Source organism: Sinocyclocheilus grahami, unplaced genomic scaffold, assembly GCF_001515645.1.
Source record: "Sinocyclocheilus grahami isolate Dianchi unplaced genomic scaffold, SAMN03320097.WGS_v1.1 scaffold228.1, whole genome shotgun sequence".
NCBI classification, from domain to species: Eukaryota; Metazoa; Chordata; class Actinopteri; order Cypriniformes; family Cyprinidae; genus Sinocyclocheilus; species Sinocyclocheilus grahami.
This window is the reverse complement of record NW_015505407.1, coordinates 1,115,700-1,125,140: the sequence shown is the minus strand read 5'-3', so window position 1 is coordinate 1,125,140 and position 9,441 is coordinate 1,115,700. Positions and strand designations below refer to the sequence as shown.

Below are 9,441 nucleotides of genomic sequence, written 5' to 3'. Positions count from 1 at the left end.
AAATTAATACAGGTTTGGAATGACATGATGCTGAGCAGCCTAAATGAATACAGCTTTAATTTTTGGGTGAACTATCCCTTTAAGAACTTTATAATATTTGTAAATGTAAAACACCTCATTTATAAGTGTCTCTAAATTACAGAGACACTGATTTTTATCTTTAATCAGGCTCTTACTGAATTAACATTTTACTTAAGTTAAAATGAATTAGAATGAAACATTTAAAAATAAGCTATTAAAGTTTGTTTACATTGCAGTTTGTTTACATGCATTTCACCTTGTCGTGGCTGTTTTCAGGCAGAACCTTTAATGTTGTCATATCACACAACTGTATAACACAATTCTGTATCATTTCTGAATGGATCGAGCGATTTGCGCTGTTTATCTCTTATAAATCGTGGCAGAAGCGCAGCGCTGTGCAGGAGACTGATCCTGCTCTGCTTTAACGCGCGGCTGGCGGATGCACTGGTTCACACTTTTGGAGTAGGTTACATGCTTGTTGCAGTTTCGCGTGGGCTGTAATTTAAAAACAGCGCCTAATATCTACAGCTACATCACTGGGTATGTTCAAAGCTAGATATGCCCAGATGCTGCGCAATTAGGCTTTTTTAATATATCATGATGAGTCTCGAGTTCAGTATTTACACTAAATCTGCGCAGATTTGGCTTACATGAACTTCCTCAAGAAATTAATTAGTACACATAATTTACGAAAAGTAACCTGCCAAATTGGCTAGTGATTTGACAGCGTTACCCGCATTTGGCGGGTTGGCGGGTGTTAATTTCAAACCCTGCACACAATCATAAGCATCTCAGTTGAATCCTAATAATACCCACACATGCAGTATTCTGTGATTTAAGGCTCGTTCACACAGAGAACGATAACTATAACTATAGAGATAATGATAACTATATCAGCGTCCACACCAACGCACTATAATGTTCTGTTGCACATGCAGCAGTTCGTCTGAATTGTCGTTGTGTTTTCTGACTTGTTAATTTGTTTTCGGATTTGTCGTTGTGTTTTCTGACATGTTATTTTGTTTTCGAATTTGTCACCGTGTTTTCTGACTTGTTATAATGTTTTCTGAATTGTTGTTGTGCTTTCTGAATTGTTATTTTGTTTTTTTAGACTTGCATTTGCGTTTGTAATTTGTTATTTTGTTTTCAGAATTGTGATTTGCTTTGCACTTCTCGGCCACCGTAGTTCTGTCATCTCATAGCATTAATATAACGACATGACAGAGACTGACATTATTTTGCAACCTCGACTCCCAGAGAACATTTCTACAGCTTATAGGGTAGAAGTGAAACTAATTAAAATGCCTGAGATACCAACTGAACATCTGTTAGACTTGATGTGAAACAAACTCATTAGTTTCTGGCATGGGAGATTTTAAAATCCCCATTGAGATTGAGATCTTCAATTGAGATTTACTTTATGCACCCTTCTGCAACTGAAGATAAAAACATTAGAATTCGGGTGAAAGTACTGACATTCATTTAATTTTTGTGAGCAAAACACCAGCATTTTCTTTTTTTTCTTTTTTTTTTAAATCTGGCAAGGCGAAACACAGCATCACACACGGCGGGCTAGAGTGAGCGGCGGCGGGCTAGAGTGAGCAGAGGCCGTCAGCTAGAGTGAGGAACGGCTGGTGGGCTTGCGGCAACCACATGTGACGACCCCGGGCTGGACTCCGCTTCGTCCATGGTGAAAGCCGATCCGGCGATCCACAGTGCACAGTTGATGTATTTCCTAAGCGACCAGCACGGATCAGCTCTAGGCATGATGAAGCGGATATCGTCCTCTTTTGGAAGGCCAAACAAAGTAGTTTCCCTTTTACAATGAAACACACGGCGTCTTCACGACATGGCGGCAGCAACAATACTACAGCGAAATAAAAGTTACGCCTTCTTTCTTTGCGTGAACATTTGGGCTGCGTTATGCAAATCTTCCCACGCAGTGACGTAGACATGTGGGGGCATGTTAGAACGAGCCGTTTTAGGTAGGCGTGGTTGACTCTTAACTTTTATAAAGAATATCTCTTTGGATTTGAGACTTTAGTCTTTGCAACTTTACAGATCTTCTTTATGCACCAAGGGGGGGTAACACTTCAAAGATAAAGGAAAAATTTTAATTGCATCATATGACCCCTTTAAAAAATATTACTACATTAAACTTTTGATGTTGTTGTTGTAAATTGGCTGGTAGTTTTTTCTGGTACAGTAAAATAAATAAAAGTAATTTTTCATTTAGTATAGTACTAAATGAAATAAACACGAATAGATGAAAATATAACGCTTGAATCTTCAAAATGTTTCTCTGAATGTGAATTTCTATACATCCTGTTATTATCAAATAATTTAAATAATTCAAATTATTCATGTTATCCTAATGTCAATGTCTTAGTAAACTTACATTAAATGAATTTAAAATGATTCATGCAGAAAATGAAATTATGACAAATTATGCAACCAAATATTGGATATACATATAATGATAAACAGATGCTAATATGATTCATTAAAACATTTTTCAAAACATCAAACTCAAGCCATTCACACTTAAAGGGGAAAAGAGCATTCAGTTTAAACTAGGCTACATTAGCAATAGGCTGTAAAGGCCTGCTTTTCTTTATGATAGAGGAGAAATGCAAAGGTCTGTGCTTGGTTACACTTGACACTGACAGCCTTAGACTTTTTGCTTATTTTATTTACCTCACCCATATTTACTTTCATTTAAATGCAAAAATACATGTCTTATGGAAAACCTCAACCCTTTTGAGATTAAACACACCACGTTTGTGACAGAACAGGACAAGCATGAATGCTGGGAAAGCAGCTGTAAGAAACAAGTTTAAATAATGACACAATTGTCCAAGGTGGACAATTCTTTCCAAAACTGCAAAGATGGTCCTTGTCATCGAAATGCTACTGCCAATCCCAGTCTGAATTGGATGCTTCTGCAATCTAGCAAGCATGCTAACTAGGTCAATTAGCCCCTGCTGGTAGATGATGGAACTACATAACATGGCAGCAAAAAGCATTATCTCCATTGAGGACCATTCAAAATTATCAGTGAATTAAGACTTAATACAAATACTTATGAGTTCAACACCTCACTGTCTCTCCACTGACTACATCCGCAACTGTCTGTCATATTCACTGATTGATCAAAGAAATACCGGTTTGTAAAATCTTTAAAGGGACTCCCGTCAGTGCGGAATTATGACGAATGTCGATCTAGAGTGTCGTAAAAGTTGCATGAATTCCATTTTGACTGTTCAGACTGCGGTCGCATTGCTGCGGTCGCATTGCAAAACATCTGACCTGAAATCAGATTTAAAACCACATGTGGCCCAAATCAGAATCAAAAAAGATCAGATTCCATGTGATTTATGCTGTTCACTCTGTCATGAAACAAACGGTCTGAGTCACATAGGAGCAAAAAATAAATAAAAATATATGATTTGGGCCACATTTTCATTCAGTGTGAACATAGCCATTGTCTCTAACAATAGCTCTTTGCCACTTTATGGCAATCGGCACACATAACAACCACAAGGGGGCCTTAAAGTCTCCAATGCTCAGCCCAAACGGTGCCACATTTCCAACTGAGCTCTTGTTTTTATCACAGCAAGTTGAATGGGCATCTGTTAGTCACCTGTGATCCTAAAAGCACATTTCCCCATGTGAAACAGGATCTCGGCTTGGATGCTAGGAGAGTTTTGTGCTGTGTTTTTGGTCTCTGGCATGGCACGGAGCCAGAGGCCAGCGCTGTTGGCCTCGATTCACACAGGCGGTCATTAATGAGAGATAAAGCAGAGACACAGAGGAGGTCTGTGGAGAGCAGGGCAGCTCCCTCTTTCTCTCCTTTGCTCTACAGAGACCTCTTTCTCCTCACTCTCGTTTCTTACTGCGCAAAGCTTCCCACAAACACAAGGATAATATCCTGCGTGTACTTCAGGCAGACACAGGGAAGGGCTGTTGAGAAGGGAGGAGGTCAGAGGGATACCAGGGAGGGGTGCTGAGAGTAAACTCCAGCTTGCGGACGTGAGTCCTCTACGTTTTCAGTCCCACAGCATCAATTAGCATGTTGTCCTCTGCTTCTCTGCTGCTGAGAGTGAGAAAATGGGAGAACACTCAAGCCCTGTGATAGCCAGGCCCATGGGACGGCAACAATGCGCCACTGGAGAACCACAGCGTACCAAGTGTACAGCCTCGCACAGCTCCTCTCAGGGGTCATTTCCTACATTCTCTCTTAATTTCCTTGTTTTGGTTCATGAGTTCTTGAGGTTGGTTTTTCAGAAAACTGTATGAAAGAGCAAATGTTTTACTCGATGTGGGACTGTATTTACAAGCGAGTAGCACTATCTAAGCGTGAAATAAGACTCATCAGATGAATGACTGATTACACAAACATGAATTTCTTTGATCTATCTATCTATCTATCTATCAAGGCAAGATCCAAAGATTGTCTTAACTTTTCTAGTTTAAAAATGTGAGAATTTCAGAAAATGTTCATGTTATTTCCTTACATTCAAATTCAAAGTATTGTAATTCTTCATCCTGCATCCATTCTAAATGTATCTCTAAATGGCCCTCAACCCTGAGTCTGACGTAATGACACAGGCACTTTAATTGCTTGCTAATTGCTGTGCTAATTATGATATCAATCGCACAGTCATTTGTGCTGGAGGTTCATTCTCTTGTTTATAATCCTGTTTCCTTATAATGTCAGAGATTTCACATTTCACACAATTTTCCTGACGCCTTCAGCAAAGGCTGATTCTCAAGCATACAAATAAAAACAGCAAAACCCGAGCCTCTCTTTTAATTAATCTAATTAAATCACGTCTCTGTCTATAAAGCAAGACAATAACACAGAATTTAGCTCATTAGAGTCAAGGACGTGGGTGGAACTGGAAAGCCACGTCATAAAAACATGAAAGCGTTATAACTGCTCTCACACCCCGAAGCACCACATCAGCTTTAAGTTGTGGCACCAGTCTGGCAACTTCCAGCACCAAAGGCACAGGAGCCGCATTAAAGAGAGTCATTAATCCAGATTTTGTTTGATTACAGGAAAGGGGACCATTGAGGGTAATAAATTGTCACCTCTAAATACAAATACACAAAAATATGGGCATTTTGCTTCAAAATCATATGTAATAAGTTATTTTTTTCCAATTTAATATAGCAGGATAAGCAAAATAGCTTATCAACTGAAAATATACAGAAATCGAGCCATCCAAAAAGCCACATGTCAAACACATAAATATTTAACATCTTGCCATTACAGAAAGACATTTTTAAATTAACATGATCTAAAAACACAGCCTATATTCTTAAAGGGGTCATATGATGCAATTTCAAGTTTTTCTTTCTCTTTGGAGTGTTACAAGCTCTTGGTGCATAAAGAAGATCTGTAAAGTTGCAAAGACTAAAGTCTCAAATCCAAAGAGATATTCTTTATAAAAGTTTAACCATGCCTACCTAAAACGACTCATTCTAACACGCCCCCACATATCTACATCACTATGTGAAATATTAGCATAATGCCGCCCAAATGTGCACGCGTGCACGCAAAGAAAGAAGGCGTGGTTTCAACAACAGCAGTCGTGTTGATGCAGCCATGTCAGGGAGACGCTGTGTTTCAGTGCGAAAGCAAAAGCACTTTATTTGGCCTTCCGGAAGTAGATGCAATTAAGAATCATTGGTTAAGATTTATTTACAACAGAACAGCACAACCCAGATGTTCAAATTTGTGCAACGCATTTTATGGACAACAGTTTTTTTATCCTAGAAGAGTACAAGGCTGGCTGTGCACAATGGCTATTTATAAAAATAAAAAAGGGTAAATTCCGACTTTGCTATGACAATCTGGCGCTTCTGAATCAGTGACTGTAAGTATGTTTTGTTATTAGTTTAAGTATTTGCTATTGACTGTTCAAATGCGGAGTTTTGCGCAGCGCAGAGTAATGCGTTGTGTGTGTGTGTGTGAGGGGAACAGGGTCACATCACAGGAGAGTGAACTGCCTGTCAGAAATCATAGCACGTCAGCTGTCTTAACCGCGGCTTGTGTACTGCATCATCACTGTGTCTGTCACACGACTGTTGCCCTTTCGGGCTTGAACTGATGGTAAAACTAACGACATTATTAACTGTCTTGATATTTACTTTGAAAGCTGAAGCTGCGATTATGCACTGGGTCAGCTGGCCAATCAGAGCAGACTGCGCTTGTCAAAGGAGGGGGCTTTGTTGAAAACATTGTGTTTGAGAGAGGCGGGGCATAGAGGACCTACAATAATGTACAGTATTTGAAAAATAATGTGTTTTTTGAACATTAAAGCATGTCAACATGTTTTGTTACACCAAATACACAAAATAATGATCTTAAAAATAGCATCATATGACCCCTTTAAAAAACTGCATCATGACCTCTATAATGAGTGGGTCACTGAAAATGTTTTACTTCAATAGCCAGTTTTGATTAAAGAGTGACTTTGCATCATTTATAGGTCTATGAAAATGTTATTTTTCAGCCATGGTCAACATAGCTGAAATGACTGGAGTGTGCACTAAAAAAAGACAACACACAAACCTGTGATCTTCATACCTCAACCAACCCTATGCATTCATGTATACATAAAGACACCTTTCAGAACTTTCTAGTAGTGTGCACCTGGATTGAAAATATGACCTCATTCTGTGGCATCTCTTGTGCAGATCAGAAGTCATTAACCTTAACGACAGGCAGTGTGCTGTGTTGTCATCAGTACCTGACCTGTGGCAAAGTGCCAAGAGACGTGACGTTTGATCAGACTATAGTCCTTCATTTCAGCATGGGAAACTGTTGCAAATGGTCCACCTTAATGAAAACAAAAGTGCACAGTGCAGGCACACGCAGCAAATGAATGGAAAAGTCCAAAGAGAAATTGACCAAAGATCAGGGACAGTGAGTCACAAATGAGGGTCAAACGGTGAGAGATAAACTCTAAATATAACAGCTAATAAGATAGAGAGTAAGGACAATGATAGTATTTTAAATGTAAACTGTGCTGGCTCAAAAGTTAGCCAGGAATTGCCACTGAAAGTGAAAAAAAGAAGCCTACTTGCATACTTCATAATATTCAAATGTGTGTTTGCAACTACAAATTATAGTAATGATCTGTTGCTGTAAGATAGTGTGAAGTGAATACAAACTGTTCTTATGGAAAATATTCTCTGAATGTCATGAAAGTGAAGGACACACTAATTAAAACAAATGTAAATCTTGCATTGCAAACAGTAGAGAGTTAATAAATATGCTAACATGCCAATTTTATGATTGTGTGCATTATTTACAAGAACTATGATTTGATTTCAAAGGTAACAGCAAGAATTTTTCCAATTGACCATTTATTCAATTATTTGATTTTTTTGGGGTCAAACGTGAAATGGGAAAAAAAGACCCTGAAAATAAATTCCAAAGGGCAAACAATGGTCTACCCCAACCCCTTAACTGTTTTCTCACACAACTGTGGTATTTAAAAAATAAATAAATAAAAACAGTGAATCATTCCAAGCTGTTCATTGTTGTTTGGGAGGTTTGGACTTCATCACACTGAATAGAGAGCAGAAGCTAAACACTATCAATGTTAAATATACAATAAATACACCAGTTAATTGGCTAAGGTCAGTAATGTTTTCATTCAAGGTCAGAATGAAAAAAAGTGCAAGAATCAGTAAGTGTCAAAAGATTTTCCCTTAAGCATTTCTTTTAGTTACCAGAAAATATAATTTTAAGGTTAAAAGAGACAATGGTCTGTACTATAACACTACAAGTTAGCACTGAACTTGCAGGTCTTGCCATTTTATTTTACTAACAAATTAGATTTAATTATTGGAACACTTGAGAGCGATGCATGTTCCAAAGAGTGGATATTTTAAATAAAATGTAAGAACTTGCATTAGAAAATTGAATTCTAAACCTAATATAAACAAGCATTTTTAGTTTTTAATTCAGTGTATATATGATACACACAAGCAAAAAAAAAAAAGCAAATATTCGGACTCAAATATTTTGAAAGCATCACTGTCCCATCAGGTGCAATTTCTTGAGGTGATGCCATAGCAACGACTTGTCAGCACCTTGGACAGAGGCTACAGTTGAGCTCACCAAAAAGATTATAAAAATAAGGATTATAGGTCTTGTTTATTCTTTATTTTGAAGTATAGCGTAATGTGGGGCCTAATAACAAAATCTCTGTAGATTAAAACGGATAAATATAGACTGTTAAAAGAAAACTCCGTGCGCTGATCCTGAAGGTAGCGTGTCATGACCAACGTCAGTTCAAGAGCACCTGTAAACTACAAACGGACTTGCTTTTGACACAGACAGCAACTGCGGACAAAGAAAGTGTGTGGCCCTTTAAGTCTAAATATAGTTCCTCTCGAAACTGATATCCACTGCCTTGCTGTCGTATTAGCAAACAGTCAACACAAAATGTTATGTTTTGAAAAAAAAAGCGTTGTGAAGTTACTAAAAAATCTGTCCTTTTACCTTATTCAAGTGGGGGTTGCGTGTAACATCATAACCCCTCTTCTTCGTGTAAACAAAGGTCTTGCTTTGGTCTGCTGACTTCTGCATCTCCCACTCGACAGATTCCTGTTTGACTAAAGCGCGTGCCATGTTGCTTCCCCTTTAAATAGCGCTGAACTCAACAAGTGCGTCAGATAGGAAGACGTTACGCAGCGAGACCGTCAACAGCAGTTGCGTGTGTGCTGTTATCAGCAAACTATTAGCTGTAAAAGTCGATAATAATCTGGCAAATCTTATCTGAAGCAGAACATAAAGGTTTTACATAATATTTTCACGCATGGTTTCAAAGTAACTTTATCATGGTTGGAACAGGGGCAAAAAAGAGACCGGGGCTAGTTGTCACAAAAGCTATCGAAAGATTTTGAGTTAGTCGAATAAAAATATTGAATTTAGTCGATATAAAAATTTATTTTCTGTAGCAGTGGTTTTATATGTTGATTCAATAATTTATTAAATTAGAATATCTTTTGTGAATTTTGTCTGAGACTATAAGTATCATATTGAAAGTACAATAAAAGTAAATATATATTACTTTTAAATGAGCAGTTTCCTTGGCAATAACAAATGTTCAATCTGTTTTTAAGATTTTTTTAAACCTATCCTAGAAATTAACTTATAAAACCAGTCCTAAGAAATGATATTGTATTTCAATTTAGTCTTAAGCAATTTGTCATATTTATTTATGCACGAAAAAGAGGGCACAGTGTACTGTGTTAATATGAAGGAATTTTCTGTATTGTTTTTTTTTTTTTACAGGTGTTTTATCTGTATTTTGAATTTTGCACTGCATTGCTTTTAGAGTCAAGTCAAATCACCTTTATTTGTATAGCGCTCTATACGATACTGGTTGTGTCAAC

General features: G+C 37.6%; 1 protein-coding gene across 1 annotated transcript in view; it reads right to left on the bottom strand.

Moving 5' to 3' along the window:
* The window catches only part of LOC107597132 (NADP-dependent malic enzyme-like), an 87,927-nt gene extending 79,250 nt beyond the window's left edge, over positions 1 to 8,677 (bottom strand). Inside the window, exon 1 of the mRNA XM_016288078.1 lies at positions 8,546 to 8,677. Coding sequence (XP_016143564.1) covers positions 8,546 to 8,674 — 129 coding nt within the window. The 5' untranslated portion in view covers positions 8,675 to 8,677. The remainder of the gene's footprint in view (positions 1 to 8,545) is intronic.
* Positions 8,678 to 9,441: the final 764 nt, after the last annotated feature.